We start from the raw sequence: 22,244 nt of genomic DNA, 5'->3' as shown, positions 1-22,244 counted from the left end.
CTTGGAAAAATAAGTCTGATGGAGGAAACTTGGAAGGAGGGAGACTATTTTGGAGGCTATTGTATCAGAGTCAAGATTGTGTCCGAGTTGGAATCAGGTCAGATCTAAAATCCCTGATTTAAAAGCACTTAAACCACTGGTCCCCTGTTCAGCTACTTCTCTGTGTCCTTATCCAACAGAGCCTAAAGAAGCACAGACTACATGGATACCCTCATTTTACCACTATGAAGATTGAAAGTTGAAGAAGTTGATTGATTTTTCTAGAGTATCATATGTAGTAATTAGTGACAAAGGAGACACTTGTATAAAATTTCATTTTATTTATTTATTTATTCAAAATATAAATAATGGTTATGTTTACACAGTTGCATTTTGATAGAATGAATTTAGAAAGCTCAAATAATTTTAAATTTTCATAATACTGTTTAATCATTATGAATACTCATTTTAAGAGCTTTGAGGCATTATAACAATCTAGTATCTCTGGAATTATTAAAGAAAGAAAATTATGTTTATCATGATTTACATGTTGTCCTGTATAGCTAAGAATTGAAAAACAATTATCCTCACTAAGTGGTTCTTTTTTTTTTTTTTTTTTTTTTTTTAAAGATTTTATTTATTTACTTGAGAGAGAAACAGTGAGAGAGAGCATGAACGAGGAGAAGGTCAGAGAGAGAAGCAGACTCCCCATGGAGCTGGGAGTCCGATGCGGGACTCGATCCCGGGACTCCAGGATCATGACCTGAGCCGAAGGCAGTCGTCCAACCAACTGAGCCACCCAGGCGTCCCCTCACTAAGTGGTTCTTAACCTATTTTGTCAGAGAACCATTTGATAAATGTAACAAAAACTATAAACTTCTTTCCTTAAATACTAACATACTACAAAGATGTTCTTTTTTGGGAACTTCTTGGAATCGTTGAGGTGTAGATTATGCAAAACTGATATAAGGTGACCCATCTATCAGACTGAATATTTTAATAATTCAGTATATCTCTTCCTTACATGGTTGAGTAGGTTGTTAATATTTAAAAATATTATTCTGATTACTAGTCTTTTGTCACATGGTACCTGAACAAAAGGAAAATCAAGATGATGTTGTGATTTCCTCTTACTAGGCACCTCTTCCCTGAGGGTGCAGTAGAGCAGAAAAGTTGGCTCATGAAGGATAATTTGAGAGGCAGTGTGGCTAGGGAACTGAGATTGAATTATCGTAGTGCTACCATTCAGCATTTGCTCTTCTGTCCAGCTGTTATTATAACAGAGGAAAGGGTGGAATTAGAAATAACTAAGAGCCAGATCAATAAACTGTAGAAGAAAACAATGCCATCCAGATAAATGGTCCGAAACCCCCACATGTCAGAGAAGAAGAAATTGGAGGCAGAGTAGGAAGACCCTAGGCTTGCCTATTCTCATGAGCACAACTTGATAACTATCAAATCATCCTAACTACTCTAGAAATTGACCTGAAGACTGAAAGAACAAACTCCACAGCTAAAGGGAGGGAAGAGTCACACTGAAGAAGGTAGGACGTGTAGATACTTGGTTTAGGGAAGAGACAGATCAAATTGCAGGTGTGGCAGAGGAGAGGGGGCTATAGTCCCAGAGAAGGGCAAGAGAAAGAGAATCACAGAGTGGGGAAACACAAGGAGAACATTTCCCCAAAGCCATTGGCTTGAAAAATGAGAGAGGCTGAACTTCATGAGTTCTTGCAACCAGTGGGGCATAAAGTTTGGAGTTTTAAAGGTTAATAGGCTTCACTGGGATAGAACCCAGAAGGTACTGTGCTGCTCCTGGAGAGAAGGCAGGCAAACAATCGAGGGGCATACAGCGTGGAAACAGTGATCTGAAGAATGCCTAGGGCACACAACAGGGACATTATTTGCTCTTCTTGGAGCATGTCTCTGAGAGAGAGCACTCACATAGACACCTCTGAAACAAAGGAGCTGACTGGCCATTCCCCACCCCCACTGTCCCTTGGCATAAACACAGAGCAACCTATAGACACTGGCTACCTAAATTGCATATACCAAGCCCTACTCTGGCAGGACTGCTCTTCTCAGTTAAGCTTGCCTCAGAGTCCCGGTGCAGTGGGCCCCTACCTCAGAAAGACCAGCACAAACCCCTACTCATACCATATATCTCCCAAGCAGAGAATTCTGCAGGGCTTGAGTTCTGGTGGAAGTGGTGTCAAGTTTCATTTCATAAGCAGACCAAAGCACACCTGGTTAAAACTCACCGTATTCAAGCCAGGGATAAAATACTATCCACTGAAGGCAAGGAGAGCCTCTGAGGATGACTGGCATGAAGGATAGCTTAGATAAAAGACAACACCAGAACACATGCAGCATATACATGAGATACTCCCTGAAACCAGGACCTGGGCACTACATGATCTCTTATTCATGAGGCCATTACTTTCAGGAGCAGAAAACATAATTGGCTTTTCTAACACAGAGAAGAAGGCAGAGACTTAGAAAAAATTCAAAGAAGGAAGCATTTATTGCAAAAGAAAAAACAAGAGATCTAAGTAAAACAGATATAAGTAATATACCTGATGGAAAATGTAAAAAAAGAATCATAAGGATACTCACTGGACTTGAGAAAAGAATAGAAGACATCAGTAAGACCCTTACAACAGAGATAAAAGAGTTAAAAAAGAATCAGAGATGAAGAATGCAATAAACAAAATTGGAAACAGGCTTCTTGCAATGAACAGCAGGCTGGAAGAAACAGAGGAACAGATTAGTGACCTAGAAGACAATGGAAAATAATGAAGTGGAACAAAAGAGAGAAAGAAGAAGAATGGAACATGAGAATATGCTTAGGGAACTTGGGGACTCCATCAAACATAACATTCATATTATAGGAGTCTCTGAAGAAGAGGAGAGAGAAAGGGGGCAGAAAATTTATTTGAGGAAATAATAACTGAAAACTTCCCTAATTTGCAGAAGGAAACAGACATCTAGATCCAGGAGGCACAGAGAATGCCCATCAGAATCAACAAAAGCAGGCCAACACCGAGACCTATTGCAATTAAATTTGCAAAATATAGTGATAAAGAAAAAAAAAGGCAGAAAGACAAAACAAGTCTTTAACTTACAAGGGAAGATCCATAAGGCTAGTTGCAGATTTCTCAACAGAAACTTGGCAAGCCAGAAGAGAGTGGCATGATACATTCAAAGTGCTGAATGGGAAAAATCTATAGCCAAGAGTACTCTAACCAGTAACGCCATCATTCAGAATAGAAGGTGAGATAAAGTTTCCTAGATAAATAAGAACTGAAAGAATTCATGACCAGACCTTCAAGGAATATTAGGGACTCTTTTAGTGCAAAGGAGACCAAAAGTAACAAAGACAAGAAAAGATCAAAGAAATGTCTGGAAACAATGACAAAACAAGGATAAAATGACAATAAACAGATATCTGTCAATAATTACTTTGAATGTAAGTGTACTAAGCAATAAAAATACATAGGGTGTCAGAATATATTAAAAAATCCATCTATATGCTGCCTCTAATAGATTCATTTTAGACCTATAGACACAGATTGAAAAGTGAGGGATAGAGAAACATTTATCATGCAAATTGATATAAAAAGAAAGCCAGAGTAGCAATACTTATATCAGACAAACTAGACTTTATTTTATTTTTTTTATTTTTTTTTAAAGATTTTATTTATTTATTTGACAGAGAGAGATCACAGGTAGGTAGAGAGACTGGCAGAGAGAGAGAGAGAGCGGGAAGCAGGCTCCCTGCTGAGCAGAGAGCCCGATGTGGGACTCGATCCCAGGACTCTGAGATCATGACCTGAGCCGAAGGCAGCGGCTTAACCCACTGAGCCACCCAGGCACCCCAAACTAGACTTTAAAATGAAGACTATAACAAGTAACAAAAAAAGGATACTATCTCATAATAAAGGGGACAATCCAACAAGAAGATCTAATAATTGTAAAAATTTATGTGCTCAACATGAAGCATCCAAATACATAAAACAATAACAAACATAAAGGAATTGATGATAATACAATAAGAGTAGGGGACTTTGACATTCCACTTACATCAATGGACAGATCATCTAAACAGAAAATAAATACAGAAACAATGACTTTGAATGACACACTGAACCAGATGCACTTAACAAATACATTCAGAACATTTGATTCTAAAACAAAAAAATACACATTCTTTCCAAGTGCAAATAGAATATTTTTCAGAATAGATCACATAATTTGTCACAAATTAGGCCTCAACAAATACAAAAAGATTGAAATCATTCCATGCACCTTTTCTGACCACAACACTATGAAATTAGAGGTCAACCACAAGAAAAAATCTGGAAAGACCAAAAATACATGGAGGTTAAATGACATACTACTAAACAATGAATGGGTCAACCAGAAAACCAAAACAGTAATGAAAAATGCACCAAAAGAAATGAAAATGAAAACAAAATTGTCCAAAACTTTTGGGGTGTGGCAAAAGTTATTCTAAGATGGAAGTATAGAGCAGTAAAGCCCTACCTCAAGAAGCAAGAAAAATCTCAAACAACCTAACCTTATACCTAAAGGAGCTAGAAAAAGAACAATAAATGAAGCCTAATGCCAGAAGAATGAGGGAAATAACAGCAGAAATAAATGATACAGAAACTAATAAAAGGAAAAAAAAACCAATACAACAGATCAATGAAATCAGGAGCTGGTTCTTTGACAAAATGAATTAATATTAATAAACCTCTAGCCAGACTTCTCAAAGTAGAAAAGAGAAAGGACCCAAATAAATAAAATCACAAAGGAGAGGGCCACCTGTGTGGCTCAGTTGGTGAAGTGGGTAAGTGTCTGCCTTTGGCTCAGGTCATGACTTTAGGGTCCTAGGAACGAGCTCTGCATCGGGCTCCCTGGTCAGTAAGAAGTCTGGTTCTTCCCCTCCCTCTCCCTCTCACTTGTGTGTGAACTCTCTCTCTCTCTAATAAATAAAATATATTTTTTTTTAAAAATCACAAAAGAGAGAGGAGAAATAACCAACACCACAGAAATATAAACAATTACAAGAGAATATTATAAAAAACTGTATGCCACAAATTGAACAATCTAGAAGTAGATAAATTCCTAGAAACATATAAATCACCAAAACTGAAACAATAAGAAATGGAAAACTTGAATAGACCTATGATCAGCTAAGATACTGAATCAGTAATCAAAAACCACTAAACAAACAAAAATCCAGGGCCAAATGGCTTCACAGGGGATTTCTAAGGAACATTTAAAGAAGAGTTAATACCTATTCTTCTCAAACTGTTCCAAAAAACAGAAAAGGAAGGAAAACGTCCAAATTCATTCTATTAGGCTAGCATTTCCCTGATATCAACCAGATCAAGACTTCACTAAAAAAGAGAACTACTGGCCAATAACCCTAATGAACATGGATGCAAAAATTCTCAATAGAATACTAGCAATCAGAATCCAACAATACATTAAAAAAATTATTCACCACAATCAGGTGGGATTTATTCCTGGGTTTCAAGAGTGATTCAATATTCAGAAATCAATCAGTGTGATACACCACATTAATAAAAGAAGGGATGAAAACTAAGCAGATGCAAAAAAAAAAAGCATTTGTCAAATTGTAACACCCATTCATGATAAAAATCCTCAGCAAAGTAGGTTTAGAGGGGACATACCTCAACATAATAAAGGCCATCTGTGAAAAATCCACAGCTTATATAATCCTCAGTGGAGAAAAACTGAGGGCTTTCCTCTATGGTCATGAACAAGACAGGGATATCCTTTCCCATCACTTTTATTCACTATGGTACTAGGACTCCTAGCCACATCAGTCAGACAACAACAATAATAAAAATAAAAAGCATGCAACTCATCAAGGAGGAAGTCAAACTTCTGCTATTTGCAGATGACACGACACTCCAAATGGAAAGCCTGAAAGACTACACACACACACACACACACACACACACACACAAAACAACAAACAAACAAACAAAAACCCTACTAGAACCAATAAATGAATAAACAAAAAGTGGCAGGATAAAAAATGTACAGAAATCTGTTGTATTTCTGTTCATCAATAATAAAATGGCAGTAAGAGAGTTTAAGGAATCAATCCCATGTACAATTGCACCAAAAATAGTAAGATATGTAGGAATAAACCTAACCAAAGAGGTGAAAGACCTATACTCTAAAAATTATAAAACACTGATGAAAGAAATTAAATATGACACAAATAAATGAAAAGACATTACATCCTCATAGATTAGAAGAACAAATTGTTAAAAATATCTATACTGCCCAAAGCAATCTACACATTTAATGCAGTCCCTATCAAAATACCACCAGCAATTTTCACAGAGCAAGAATAAACAATCCTAAAATTTGAAGGGACCACAAATGACCCCAAAGAGTCAGTTATTTATATATATATATGTGTATATACGTATACACATATGTATACATATATATATAACGAAACTATAGTGATCAAGATAGTATTGTTACCAGCACAAAAATAGACAGATCAATGAAACGGAATTGAAAACCCCGAAATGAACCCACAACTATATGGCCAACTAATGTTTGACAAAGCAGAAAGGAATATCCAATGAGAATAAGACAATGTCTTCAGTAAATGGTGTTGGGAAAACTGGACAGCAACATGCAAAAGAAAGAAACTGGACTTACACCATACACAAAAATAAACTCAAAATGGATGAAAGACCTAAATGTGAGTGAGATCTAAAACCAGAAAAATCCTAGAGGCGAACACAGGTGATGGGATTAAGGAGTGCACTTGTGATAATCACCTGATGTTTCAGTAAGTGTGGAATCACTATATTGTATACTTGATATACAATACTAATATTGCACTGCATATTAACTAACTGGGATTTAAATAAAAAATCCCCAAACCCCGCATATCATCATCAATTCTCTAGTATCAGCAATGCAGTTGTTCTACTAAATTTACAACTCTAAAACCACTATGCAAGACCTAGTTCTTAAATAGTTCTTAAATTATTTCTTTTATGCTAACTTAAAGATAATCATGATTTTATCAAGTGTTGGATATTTTTTTCATCAGGATTGTACAGGTGATTTAGGATCATTATTTTTACATTAAAAGGAACCTTTGTAAATGATTCTTCTTTTATTTTCTTTTACCACACCGGGTAATTGGTTTGGATCTAGTTGAAATAACCAGTGAACCAGACTTCCTGGCAGAGTTTCTGGCTATCTCTTCAGGTCGCTGCTGTTAATTGCTGTTTCAGTTTTAGTGATTCAGGTAGCTGCAAACTCAAACAGGTGCCCTAATAAGTCATATAGTGTCCATATAATATTTTTAATATGATGTTAAGTGAATCTGTAGTAAAGAAAATATTCTTTTTGTACAGGTACAGATATGAAAAGTATTCTCCTTTCTCTAATTCTACTCTCAGCCTCTCTCCATGTCTCTTGGAGTCAGACAGTCAATTACCTCTCTCGGTTATAGAAAAACCACAATCCAAAAGAAATGATGGTAAGATGATTTTTTTTTTTTTACTTGACTAAAAAGCTAAAAAAAAAAAAAAAAAAAAAGACTTTTTGTGTGCTTTAGGATGGACAAAAATTTCTGTGATTTTTTTTTTCTGTTAAAAGCTTTATCATTTAAATCGCGATATTATAGTGCCATAAAAATTCCTAGAATATAAGGCAGTATATGATGAGATCCTAAAAGAATATGCAGAGATTCAAATCTTATGGAAAGGGCCATTAATTACCAGTGATTGAGAAAAGCTCATTAGGAACGATTATTTCCAATTAGGAACGATTAATTCTTAATAAGGTGGGCCATCAAATCAGGATAAAACTAACTTGGCACATGACAGATCTCAGTCCATTGCTCCACTACGAAAGAAATATATTTTTCCACCAGATCTCAATAGAAAATCTGTGTGCAGCCCCTTTTCATCTGAATGACAAAAATTTAATCTCAATTTGTCCCTAACTTCACCCTTTTTCCCAGGGGTGGCTTACATTCTGGGGAGCTTACATAATAGCAAAGGGGGTGGTCGTGGGAGGGGCCTCTTGGTGTTATCAGTCCCCTGTCAACTTAGATATTTAAAATCCCTCCGGCCACAGTATGTGGTCATACATGTCACATTAGTGCCACCCCGTGTCTACCTTTATGTCCTTTTTAGCACAACTCTCTCTGATGCAGAGGCGACAGTCTTAGAAACTCAGAAATAGTTCTATTTTCCACACAAGACAGGATGCAGGGAATTTTGTTAGAATGTCTAGAGTTCCATATGGCATATTCTATAGCAATGCATTCTGTGAGCCACCCATGGGAACATGGGAATCATCCAGAAACCCTCTGAGGAGTGTTTAGCCACAATGTACAACTGTCTCATCTTTGGGGTCTTGATACCTTCCTGGGCTCTATATGCCCATGGTAGCACAGGTTCTCCCTGCTCATGGAGTCCACACCATCTACCCACAGGTGTCTGCCCTGTGTCTAGGATGCTAATGAGGCAGGAGCTCCAGTGTCCTCTCTCTACTGCCCTTCAGCACTGACATGCTCTATGCTTCCTCTTCATCAATCCAATCTCCTTCCCTGCGCCTAGCCTCCGGATTGATTTCTGTATAGGCAGCGGGAAGCTTCTCTTTTGTCTACCTGCTAGTCATGCCAATCTTTTATCTATAGCATTAAACCTTTTGTTTCCCCTGATATCCTGACCAGTGCTTCTTTTTTAGATGTGTTTTTCCTGAGCACTGAACACTTGAGGTCTTGTTATTTGAATGAAGGGAAGGGCCAGAGGATTAAAGAAAATCTAGAAATTTGAGGGGACAAAGTATGGAAGATGTAATCATGAAAAAGTTTACCCCATCCTGCTGTATGAAAAGAAGCAGAAAAGCACACTGGAAGGAGGAGAGTCTAAGAGGAGGACTTGCACTTTCATCTCTACATGTGTACAGTCACTGAAGAGATTTTTTGTTTTTGATAATCATGGAAGATGTGATACAAATGGCAATTCAACTACTTAGGAAATATTTAAACCTTTAATGTTAAGAGAAACAGGGTTAAAGGCAAGAATTAAAATGTTTTTAATGGGAAGAGAGACAAGTTATTAGACAGGTATATAATATAAGACTCACAACTCCATCTCTTTCTTTCATTTAAATGAGGTCTTGCTCCCTTAAAGCCATAGACCTATGTGGACATCAGACATAGTGGACACAAAGTTCATCCTAAAAATGATAGTGGGGTAAATATAGGGCTCTTCTCAAAAATGCTCCACCTACAACTCCCATCTCCCCACAATACTGGAAAGTAGAGCTGTCTGACAGAACTCTCTGCAACGGTGGAAACGTTCTGTATCTATGCTGTTCGATACAGCAGCCATTAGCCACTTGTCATTATTGAGTACTGTAATACAGCTAGTGTGACTGAAGAATGGAATTTTTAACTTTCTATAACTTTAATTAATTTACACTTCAGTAGCCACATGTGCTGTGTGGTTACTATACTGGAAAGCATAGATCTAAGATGTCTTCCCCTATCTATAAGACTTCCCTACAAACAAGCTTCTTGGGATCACAAAAATGTTAAGGGTAGAATTGAAGTAGAATCAGTTTTTCCAGAAAAGGAATTCACATTATATTTAGGGGGTGGGTAGACTGGAAATCCACAGAAGATTAAAGAAGAAATGCTTCATCACTTGGCTACATTTTCAGAAGAGACAGAGTTAGAAGCAACAAAACTACACAGTAGCTTTATCGGTCACACAATCTGACTCATCTGCACGAAAGGATTCACCTCAGTTCTAAATAACCATATTTTACTTTCAAAATTTACTTTAAGGGCTACTGAAGAGTGGAAATAACTCTCACCTCATAGGATTATAGGATAATTTAACTTTAAAAATGCCTGCCAATCACTTAGCCCAGTGTCTGACAGAAAAATAGCACTCAGAAGTGGTGATTGTCAGAGATAGAAAGTATTATCTCTTTTATTAAAGTGATTAAACTCTTCAAAGTGTATTTCATTTGTGATATGGGACTTAATTCTCCAGCTTCACATGATTATATCAAGACATGTCTTCTACAAAAGCATTTAAAAGTTGTTAGCTTTGAATTTCATTCTAAGAATACTGATGAAAGGTTCTTTATGTTGGAATAGTTACTAAAGCATATAAGGTTTTAAAATTTTATGTGAATTTTATTTCCTAAACCTGAGCCCTAAAAAATCATTATTTGTTGTCAAGCAGTTGTGATGCTGCCTGAAGTTGAAGTATTACCCATATAAAATTTTGAATTGCAGGTACAAGTTGGTCAGCAGTAACATTGCAAGTGATTTCTGTTGAAAAATAGAAAAGTTTAAAGATTAAGAAGAAAAAACCCTTCATTCAAAATTGTGTGTTTTGTCCCAGACAGGATATTGAATGTTATAGTAGCATAGGAATTCAAAGAACTCAGTGTAAATAAAAATAAGAAAGAGAAGAGAAAATTAGAAACAAGGCATCAGAAAGAAAAATCAAAGAAGTTACTTGATCAAAATCTCTGAGGGATTTACCCTACCTAAAACACTGAAGCTTAAATATTTTCCAATCTTGGTTTGACTCCTATCAAATTATGTCTGTTGAAAATTTCACTTTTACATCCTAATCCAATTTTACTACAGCTTGTAGAAATGCAGAATAAATATTTAACTTCAATACTGATATAATTTCATTCCTCTTGTTTGCTTTCCTTTCAAGAATGTGAAATGGATGCCAGCTCTTCCATGTGGGTTTATGTTTTCCTGGGGAACCTTCTTCGTGGAATTGGGGAAACTCCGATTCAGCCTCTAGGCATCGCCTACCTTGATGATTTTGCCAGTGAAGACAATTCTGCTTTCTATATTGGTAAGACCTACCTCATTTATCTTCTGAGGACGCAGAGTACCCAGTTTTCTTGACTCCGCTCCAAACTAAATAGGGCATGGAAGGTTTTATCCTTCAGATTCTGTTCCTTTACTGAGTTCACATGTTCAGAGGTCCACACTGAGGATTTGGATGATGAAGAAACTCAAATTAGAAGGACCTATTGCATTAGGGAAAGAATATCAGGTTAAAAAGAAATAACTGGAAGATGGACTACCATGATGTATGACTTCATGCAAATATTTTCATGAACTTCAGATTTCATAGGTTCTTTTTTACTGGGTTAACTGTACTACTGAACTACCTAGGTATCATTTATATTCATTTTTTATTTTGTTTCCAGAGCCCTAGGAACTACTTCCCATCTTTTAAACCCTATTTAAAGCATTTTCTTCCTAGGATGGGCAAGGAATTTTGAGATCTCAATAGCAGGCATGAATGGATAAAAACACAGGAAGGATGAGAGCAAGGCCTGAGGCGAACCCATGCCTGGAACAGGTGCCAGTAGATAGACTAGCAGCTAAAATCACACACACACATGCACACACACATATGCACACACACACAATAGAGCAAACTCTAATTCCAAGGCCAGGTGCATCTAAGCAGCATTTATTGAGTGCCTCTTATGTCTTGGAAACTAAATTTTTCTCCATTTCACATATCAGCCTTGATTTCTTGGGGTTCTAATCTTTTGAGGTCCTGGCCTTCAAGGCATAGAGGACAAGATTTAAATTCACTGAGAGGGACTGCAACCAGCCCTACAGTACATTTCTGCCCTGGCCATGCGTGCAGAACTCCAGAGGGCTCTCCTTACAGTCAGGCGAGCTGTAATTAAAAACAGGTTACCTGCTCTAATGGAACACTGCAGTGTAAGTCAGGACCTGGCACAGAAGCTCCATCACATGGGCTAGACAGTTACTCTGGGGACTGGAAGAAAAATTGCAAGCCAAGAGATGCATGCAGGTGTCCAGGTGTCCCTTCCTTGCTCTCTCTCTCTCTCTTCATTCTTCTCTTCTCTTCGGGAAAGGATCTGTTCATTGACATTGACTCTTTTTCTTAAATTAATCTGCCAGGGATACGTGTGCGAGAAGTTCTGTGGTGACATGAAAGGCAGATGGGACATACTTTGCCAGGAAGAGCTACCTTTCTGGTAACCAGAAATGGTGTTTTTCAAGTAATCTGCTCCCATCTCCTATTAATGCAGCCCAGGCTGGTCATGATTGTTCCAAAGAGCACCCCTCTGCACTCCCAGGTCTGACTGGTTGTGTTCATGGATCTGTTCCCACAGACGGTCCCACAGACTCTCTGAATGCATGCACTTTTGCACTAAGGTGGAAAAAATCAATTTTAATGTTAAAAGGACTCAGCACTTAACCAACCATAGAAAGTTTTTGAAAGACTGTCAAAATAGTATAATTCTGATTTTTTTTTTTTTAAACCAGTAGGGGAAATCTAATTCTAGGGAGTAAAGTTTTCTCCATTTGGGGGAAATTAACTTCTTCAGAATCCTGGTGTTATTTCCTTACTAAGAGGCAATTAACGCCTTCCACATGTTCATTCTTCTTCCAAAGCTGAGAAGGACTTATTTCATGATTCAATAAGGTTGAAAAATGGACAAATTAAGCACAGTTAAGTGAAGAGTTGATGAGATATTTTCAGCTACTAACTGGATCTCACTCCTATTTCTTGTTTAAAAAATTATTAATTTACAAAAGTGGAAAAATGCCACTTCTCTTCCTTTTTCTTTTCTTTTTTTTTTTTTTTTTTTTGGATGCAGGGTGTGTGCAGACGGTTGCAATTATAGGACCGATCTTTGGCTTCCTGCTAGGCTCACTATGCGCCAAACTGTATGTTGACATTGGCTTTGTAAACCTAGGTAAGGAAGTTTATTTTTATTTATTTATTTATTTTAGTCACTGAACATTTTTAATGGGGATGGTGTAGAAAATATCAAATTCCCTTTTTATAAAGTGACAGGATGGCAATCTTTCATAAAACGAAAATAATCCACTGAAAATTGGTCATTGATATAATCACTGCATGCATTAATAAATGGAATATGAAAAATAGGCAGTGGTTAGAACTGGATGACCCATGGTTTGTTATTCAGATGTATCCCTTTCCACTTCTGGTTTGCCACTTCAAGTGAATTCCAGCATAGTTAAGACTAAAAACTGTGGCCTCTTGTTGGTTCAGGTGTAGCAACATGACAGTCACATCAGTTGATAATGTATTTTGTAGATTTGCCAGGCAGACCAAGAATTGAAAGTCTTCTGGCAACCAAAATAATGTTCTTTACTATACAGATCTTTTTCAGATGGAGGCAGATTAGAGTAAGGCTACCTTATTCTCTGGGAGAGTGCTTGTGGAGGGAACAAATGGGGGACCTCATCTTTCCATGCTATTAATGTGTTTCTTTCTTGTGAGATGTACCTCCTAGATGTGGACATCACTACATCACTTTTCTTCCTTTTTTAAGAAGTTCAAGAAAGCAGAAACAGGAAAACAGGTTTCATTTTTTTAAAATTCTGAAACTGCATTTTGAGGTCCACATGTGTTAAAGTTAAATGCAAAACTCTTGCGCCAGTTTTTCTTTTTTATCAAATAAACTGCAAGATACATTCCAAAAATTTTATTTATTCATTCATTTATTTATTCATTAACCTCATTAATTTTGCATCTATTCTATCCCAGGTGCTGTTCTACCACAAAATGGTGAATACAATAGTAGTTGAGTGCTTGACTTCCCGAGGTTTTGAAATCCACTCATGGAGATTGATTCAGATAAGAAGGCATAGGTGTGATGAGTGTTGCAGAGGGAAGTTGTTAAGGGGAAGAAATGAAGATGCGATGATGAGCCAGTGTGAACATTTTACCAAGTATAATGTGGCAATTGAGCCTAGTCGTCATAGGACATGTGTTTAGTTCATTGTTCTCACGGAGTATAGTGGAGGTAGATCTATCATAAGTTTTATGGTTCTTATATAGAAAAAAAAAAACCATTTGATTTGGTTAAAAAACAAAACTTCATCACCACTTACCTTTTTGTCAAATAAGAAATGGTATCAAAAATAAAGTTTTGCTGATGAATAAGATGTTGACATTTTATTTATATATACAAATCTTGCCTTCAGACCTAGAGTAGCTCTGGAGTATTACAGTCATTTAGTGAGTAACACTGAGTGTTTAGACTAGACTGGCACCAGTCTTTCTTTGAGAAAAATCTTGGACAGACATTCAATATGTGGACCAGATGCAAGGGTTGCTGTTGGGGGGTAGCCGGCAGAAGGCTTGGAGCCCCCATAATTCTCCCTCATAGGGTGCTTGCTTCCTGTCATGGACCAGGGGTTTCCTCTGCAAAACCCCAGAGTAAGACCCCCTCCCCCAGGATTTAGGCTCTATATTTTAAATCTAAGGATCAAATAAAGAAAAGCATCATGCTCCAGAAATAAAGCAGCATGTTTCCTTCAAAAAGCAAGAAGATGATAATGTTCAGACTAGACAGTTATCATGCATGAATTTTTAGGTATTCTTATAATGTGATAGAGCTAATGCTAGGATTTAAAAAAAAAGAAGAGGCTTATTTCAACTCACTGGCTTTGCTGTATATGCAATTTAGCCATCCTCTCTGTCTTTCAGATCACATAACCATTACTCCAAAGGATCCCCAGTGGGTAGGAGCCTGGTGGCTGGGTTACCTAATAGCAGGAATTGTAAGTCTTCTCGCAGCTCTGCCTTTCTGGTGTTTACCAAAAAGTCTTCCAAGACACCGAAGTAAAGAGGATTCCAATTCCGTCTCTGAGAAATCCAAGTTTATTATGGACGATCATGCAGACTACCAAACATCCCTTGGAGAGAAGTCAAAAATAATGGAAATGGCAAGAGGTGAGCCAGACTCTCCTTGATTTTGAAGCACTTTCAGTTTTCCTGTTGAGACTCTGTAGGGGATCTATATATAATGCCCTTCTCTCCCTATCGTTTGTTCAGAAAATTTCAGAAACTATACAGGACACAGAATTGAAGATTACAAAGTCAACTTTATTACTGGAGCATAGATTAAAGAACATGACCCAAAGTTTGGGTAACCTTCATTGCTGACATTCCCACCCTTACAATACTTCAGGTTAGACCGAGCAATGGATCCCCTATCCGGATTGCTGCTTCCCATCAGTCTGGGTGGACAGAAGAGAGTGAATCTTCAGATCTTGTGGCCTTTTAACAGATGAGATTCAGTCATCTGACAAATGTGTTAGTGCCTGTTTCCCACCCTTGACCAAAGGAGTGAGTGTGATGGGGGGACACAAGGCCAGACATGTTCACGTGAATTCCTTCCACATGGAAAAAGAGTGACCAAGAAGTGACCAAGGGCCCTCCTCAGTTGGGCCCAGCAAACAGTATTTACAGAAAATGTCCACATTCCAAACTTTTCAGCTACATCATAGGAAGAAGGGAGAATGCTAAAGCTCATTTCTTAGATTAAGTTCATTAAATTAAATGGAGATAAGGTTCATATTTCTTTGTGACCATGATGCAAGTTTAAAGAGGAGAGACCAGAAGACTGAAGTTCTTGATGTCCTACCAATGACTTTCAGCTCTGTGGGGAGGAAGTATTCTTGTTTCTCTTTCCTTCTACCCATGTCATTGGGAGGAACGTGTTCCTGTCTGACTTCTACCTCTTACTGTAATCTAAATATAATTTAGATTACAGTAAATTAAAATAAAATAATTATAATAGTAATTATAATAAAATTATAATTTAATTTTAATTAAATTATAACTATATTGATTAATTATAATAAAATTTTCATTATAATAAAAATAAAATAAAATAATAAAAAGTATTTATAATAAAAATATAATTTAGATTATATGCCTGTAGAAGCAAGTGCTTGTGTCTCCATATGAACCCGACAGATCTCAGCCTTGACTTATGCCAGTGCTTCATATCCATAGTGTCTGTATGCACTGTGCTAGAACCGCTCCTTCTAACTGTAGCAGTGGGACCCAGCCAGCTGTGCCTGGGTGGCAAGACTGTGTCTTCTGCTGAGTGTGACATGGTCTTTAATTACTCCCACATTACTTTTGTCTTACAGACTTTCTTCCATCACTGAAGAATCTCTTTGGAAATCCACTGTACCTGCTGTATTTGTGTGCCAGCACAGTTCAGTTCAATTCTTTGTTTGGAATGGTGACCTATAAACCCAAGTACATTGAACAGCAGTATGGGCAGTCATCTTCCAAAGCCAACTTTGTTATCGGTATGCTCATCTGTCCTTCCCACTCACCAGTAGGCACCATCAGCTGCATCTTGTTAACCCTTAGGTATTTTTTTTTTAAGATTTTATTTATTTATTTCACAAAGAGAGATCACAAGTAGGCAGAGAGGCAGGCAGAGAGAGAGAGGAAGAAGCAGGCTCCCTGCTGAGCAGAGAGCCCAATGTGGGACTCGATCCCAGGACCCTGAGATCATGACCCGAGCCGAAGGCAGCGGCTTAACCCACTGTGCCACCCAGGCGCCCAACCCTTAGGTATTTTAGAGAAAGCTCTTCTCCTGTTTAGACTAAAGATGATTTATGGCATTTTAGATGTGAAGTCAAAAAGTGAGTGAAAACAAATGTATCAGAATGAAAAAAATCCAGTTAAAATACTGAGGTTGTCGGTGGTACAACTTTGCAGCAAGAATTATTCACAACTGTAAGTGAGTAACCTTAAGAATATTACATACACTGAATATGCATTTTATTAGGAGATTGTGATACTGGGTATGTGTCTTTCAAGTGTAGCCAAAACTTCCTAACAGTGGCCATTTAACCTGAACCGTTTCTAGGGATTATAAAAAAGTGAGTATTCAGAGAGGTTAAAAGGTGCTCATTGCAAAACAAAGTTTGTTTTTGCTCAGAGTTAAAGGACTTTTCTGAGTCCTGGCATTCAGGTTATTTTTAAGGGCTGTGTTTCTAGCAGAGCAGGTCAGTCAGTGATGAAAAAGCTATTGAAGGGCACAGAAAAGCATGAGGAAATGAAGGAAGAAGAACCAGAATGTGCAAATACATGAACATCATGCTCCTAGTAATTGGATACTTTTAAAACTTGGATTAGCTCTCTTAGTCCATGAAGACATCATTTAATGGTTCTGTTTCAAGGCATAAATATATCTTATTCCTTTGGACAAATTCCTTAGTAGTAGGAAACTCCAATGATTTAAAAACATTTCTTCTTCATAAAATGTTTTTAAAATTTTCTGTGTATCTATCTCTGAAAGAGGCCTCTGAGCTTATTTCAGAATATGTAATTATCCTGTAACAATCCTGGGTAATGGGCACTTAACAGATGCTAATTTAATTGACTGTTCAGACTACTCTTCTAAATTATAAATATTAAAGCTATACCACTCAACTTTTGCTTTCAACATTGATGGGTTCAAATTTAGTTAATTGTGTGATTTAATGGTGGAGCTGAAAAAAACAATTTAGGTTTTATTCCCCTCAAAACCCCATCTGTGCCAGTCGGTACTTTAAACTTACTTTAACAAGAATAGAAGAGAAATAAAAGCTTAGGAGACATTTTTAAAAATTTATTTCAAAATCTCCTTTGTGTTTATTGAGCTATAACTTACAAGCACTAGTTAACTCTACGGCCCCTAAATGTGTAGCTCGGCTGGATAAATGTTTACACCAAAACCTGTGTAGTGACTGATTTCAGAATCACGGAAGGCTCTCTCAAACCTCGTCCTACTTCATATGCTTTCCCAGAGCTAATAATTACCTTGAACCCTGCCTGAACCCTGTCATCATAGATGGTTTTTGAACTTATACAAATGGGATCGTATGCTATGTAGTCTTTTGTGTCTAGCTTATTTCAGTCAAAGTAAAATCTATGAGACTCACTCATGTTGTGTATAACAGTTTGATCTTTTTCATTGCTGTGTCATATCCTATCACATGAATATACCACAGTTTGTTCATTTTATTGTTGGTAGCTATTAGGGGTGCTTTCTGGTGTTAACTAGTATCAATATAACACTGCCTGATTCTTCTATATGTATTTTAGTGGGTGTATACACAATGTTTTTCTTGGCTGTAACTTGGAGCAGAATTGTTGGTCATGGAAAGTATATATGTTTAGACCCATTAAATATAACCAAAACATTTACAATAGGGTTGTGTAAATTTATACTCACACGAGAAGTATAAAAACATTCCAGTTTCTCTTATCCCTGTCATACTCACTATTGTCAGTGCTTTTCATTGTAACCATTCTTACAGGTGTGAAGATATCTTATTATAATTTATTTGCATGTAACTGGTAACTGATGATGTTGAGCACTTTTTTGCAAGCTTGTTAGTCATTCCAACATTCTCTCTTTGTCGATATTGTTCAAATTGTTTGCCTGTTTCTCTTGCGCTGTCTGTCTCTTATTGATTTGTACGGATAGGTACTTTTTCTTGATACAAGTTCTTTACTGAATATATGTATTATAACTATTTTCTCACAGACTTCAGTTCTTTTTACTCTCCTAGTGGTGAGCTTCATATTTTTTTATTAACATATAATGTATTATTAGCTCCAGGGGTACAGGTCTGTCAATCGCCAGGTTTATGCACGTCACATCACTCACCATAGCATGTACCCTCCCTAGTGTCCATAAGCCAACCACCCTCTCCCTAACCCCCTACACCTGGCAACCCATTTCATATTTTTAAACAAGTCCATTTTCCAGTCTTTTTCTTCTCATTAGTGCTATTTTTAGCCTGTTTTAAGAAATTCTCAAACCTGAAGGCCATGAAAATGTTTTTCTAATATTTCTACTAGTAGCCTAAGTGTTTTAACTTTCACATTTAGGTTATAATACATTTCAGATAGTGGATTGTTCTTAAAGATTTTATTTATTTATTTATTTGAGAGAGAGAGAACACAAGCAGGGGTACAGGCAGAGGGAGAGGGAGAAGCAGATTCCCCGCTGAGCAGGGAGCCAGATGTGGGGTTTGATCCCAACACCCTGGGATCATGACCCCAGTGGAAGGCAAATGCTTAATTGATTGAACTACCCAGGTGCTGCTGGTTATAATACATTTCAATTTTTTTAATACAAGGTTCTTTTATCAAAATGAAAAAGCCATCTTTTCCCCAATAATTGCACTGAAGTGCCACATCTTTAAGTGTATGTTCATTTCTTATTATTCAACATGTGCATAACACTTAAAGTTTCAGGGCATTTGATTTTGGTGTCACTAGAATGATAAATTCATTTTTTATTTCAAATTAAAAACATTTATTTCATAAAGGAAAATTAAGAGCATTGTTTGGGAAAAGATATTTATAATAGAAATTGAGATTGTATGTAATCTCATTCCTTTATTGGGTACATAATAAATGAAATACTTTTGCTATAAAATTATTCTTAAGAAAAATTAGCACAGATGAAAGAACTTAAAATTCTGAGAGATTCAATGGTCTACCTAATTGCATACATACATTATAATGTAGCCAGGAATAAAATTATTTCCCTTGAGTTATATTTCTTCTCTGGACATAATCATTTTTGGAAAACTGAAAAGAAGAATCTAATTGTTTTTTAAGTTGTAGACAGTTGATTTCTTTCAGCCATAATCCTCTCTACACTCATATGGTCCCTGAGATCCAAGCTCATCATCAGAATTTTTTAACTCATCTATCAAAGTTTACCTAAGATTCTGATTCTTCATAGTTTCCATCATGTCATGTCTATGGATTATTCAAGTACTTTATGAGAGATAACTAATAGTGTCTAATGATTTCAATCTTTATAGCTAGGATTCTTCTCTGAATGTATCTGGGTTTCACATTAAGTATGGAAAAAAAGCAGAGTAAGGGTAAGTGGGAAAATGAGTCAACATCCATAATACTTATTTTGATGATCTTTAGAATGGTGAAAATAGATGCTTCATTAGGTTAAAAGAGAGATTAAATAAGACCCAGAAAATGCATTGTAAATGTATATAGCTGTCATTCAGTCAATACTGTTCTCTCCCTTCTTTCTCTTCTTCTATCATACTTCTCTTTCCTCCTTCATTTGTTTGGGGGGGGTGTGCTGGGGGAAATTATAAAGAATGATCCTTTCTGTGATGAAATAAGGGAGAAGCACAAAGAAAGCACATTTCCTCTCTGCTCTCAGAGAAGGCATTTGACATGACATGGCAGAAAGAATAAACAGAAATTTTCCTCGTGTTCAAGGGCCAGTTGTTACAATGTTGATTTATTTTTGCTGTATGTGTTTTTCCATGTTGGCCATACTTCTAAAGTTTAGATTAATATTTTCTCATGTTAACTACATATTAAAATATAATTTTAATTATTAAAATTATTATTAAAATATAATTTTACCAAGAAAATTAATGAAAAATAAGCAACAAAAATGTTTCAAATTCAGGGTCTAGGACGTATATGGCAAAATGATCTTACTTTTTCAAGTGTGTGGGGTTTTTTTTTCCCTCATTGCAGTTTCCACTGGAAGAAGTTTAGATAGATAGCTTAATTTTTCTCCTTTTTTCAAAGATTCTCCTATCACTGTTAAGTTATGTGAAAATGATCTTAAGTTTTGTTTTCCTTCTTAATACACAGATTGCAATTTATTAGCCATTTTTCTTAATTTCTTGTTTTTTTTATTAAATAAAATAATACCTAGTGGACATGATACTGACATTGACATTGATTCTCATTGACAGCAGGATCTATTCTCCATTCTTGAAGATGATACACAGACAAATAAGGGAAGGTTATGAAAATTATTTGGGGAAAGTTGCTTATAATAGAAAACATTAATTTTTTGTAGCTAAGCTAGCATAGCAAATTAAATATGTGTTATGATATGTTCTAAAATTAGGTCAGGTTATATTAAAAATCTGAGAAATAATGGAAAACAATCTTAGTTTGTGAGGAAAAAATTACTATTATTATACCCAAGAAAGATGGCTAATTTTACTTCTTTGTCTACACCGAATTGGCTACATGAGTGTGAAAAGTCCCATATATGTAAATCTTCTAACAGTGTAACATTGTGAAGGTCCATTATATATTACAGAATTTTACTTTGCTGGGAGAAAAGCTCTAAAACATCCCAAAGTACTTTTATTACTATAACCTATTACCATTTTATTTTAATGGCTAAGGCTATTGTACATTTGTATGGGAATCAGAGTTCCCAAATTATATTGTAACTCTGCTGTGGATCTTAAAATATTTATATTTAACATATAAATATTTATATTTAATAACTCTTGTTTTGAACAATAACAAGGAATAAGTTCTTCAGCTTGAATGAGTATATGGAAGTAACAACAACATATTCATTCTTAAATTTCTCTTAGCTTTCCTGTTATTTGAGTAAATATATTAAATTCAAAAGACATACATAAATTAAATTGAAACAAATTGTGGATGCTGGTATAAATTACAGCTGGTATTTCCATTTGGAGTATTTAAATGGTAAACATTTTAAGATCAGCACATTTTATGGTGTGAGTGAAAAGAAGTGTGTAATGAAGAAATCAGTGACATTTTTACTTCATTAGGGGACTTAAAATGCTTTAGATGAAAGAGGAGAAGCTTTTGGAGGCAAGCAGCACATCTCATTTGATGTTTAGGAAATCTGCTATCAACTCAACTTGGCCCAGCATAGACAGCTTACAGATCCTAGAGAATTTGAAAGGGGGAATCAAGCTGACAGTATATTTGAAATGTACTGCTACTGTTTTTATGGAATCATGTTATAATTCATTTCTTAAAATAGGAAAGTAAAATATCCAAGAGAAATGTTGTATGTGGATAAACTAAAGTTTATCCATTTGGCACATTTTTATGGAAAACTACAAGGAGCTCAGGATATATGATGGTGAGCACAGTTTGAAAGGATGTTGATCAGGTGAAGCAAATATCTTGCCTAGAAAGGACTGGAGGCAAGAGAGTACAGGAAACTTTCTGGAAGTTTTAGGAGAACACAGGCTCTAAGAGGAGATCAGTCAGGAGAGGATATTTCTGATTTTTAACATTCTGTACTGAGGGAGCAATGCCCTTAGAATCACCCCATTTTGATTCTCAAGATCTTCTAGGCCAAATCAGGGTGGGGAAAAGTTAGGGAAACCCACACAGCATGAACCAACAAAAAGTATCAAAGGGTATCCTTTGTGCTACCCTTATGTCCCAAGTTTGGATTGATATTTTACAAAATAAATGAAATTCTAAGCACACTCTCTCAAGGTTTCGATATAGAGGCTAGTTTTCCGAAGATGTGTTTTTTATAAATTGCTTTTGGGAGATAGAATTGAAAGAGAGAATAGGACTCTGCCCTTTTTG

The 22,244-nt window shown here is 36.3% G+C and overlaps 1 protein-coding gene across 2 annotated transcripts in view; it reads left to right on the top strand.

Moving 5' to 3' along the window:
- Nucleotides 1-22,244, top strand: part of SLCO1C1 (solute carrier organic anion transporter family member 1C1) — a 60,777-nt gene that overhangs the window by 20,048 nt on the left and 18,485 nt on the right. The window contains exons 5-9 of one of the 2 annotated variants that reach the window (XM_059185915.1): nucleotides 7,449-7,528; nucleotides 10,749-10,895; nucleotides 12,694-12,792; nucleotides 14,556-14,801; nucleotides 16,010-16,174. In XM_059185915.1, coding sequence (XP_059041898.1) covers nucleotides 7,449-7,528; nucleotides 10,749-10,895; nucleotides 12,694-12,792; nucleotides 14,556-14,801; nucleotides 16,010-16,174 — 737 coding nt within the window. Of the gene's footprint in view, nucleotides 1-7,403; nucleotides 7,529-10,748; nucleotides 10,896-12,693; nucleotides 12,793-14,555; nucleotides 14,802-16,009; nucleotides 16,175-22,244 lie in introns of both variants that reach the window. The other variant, XM_059185913.1, reaches the window with a different exon arrangement.

The sequence above is a fragment of the Mustela lutreola genome, chromosome 8 (assembly GCF_030435805.1).
Source record: "Mustela lutreola isolate mMusLut2 chromosome 8, mMusLut2.pri, whole genome shotgun sequence".
Classification (NCBI taxonomy): Eukaryota; Metazoa; Chordata; class Mammalia; order Carnivora; family Mustelidae; genus Mustela; species Mustela lutreola.
Note: the sequence above shows the minus strand (reverse complement) of the source record. Positions and strands in the feature narration are given on the sequence as shown.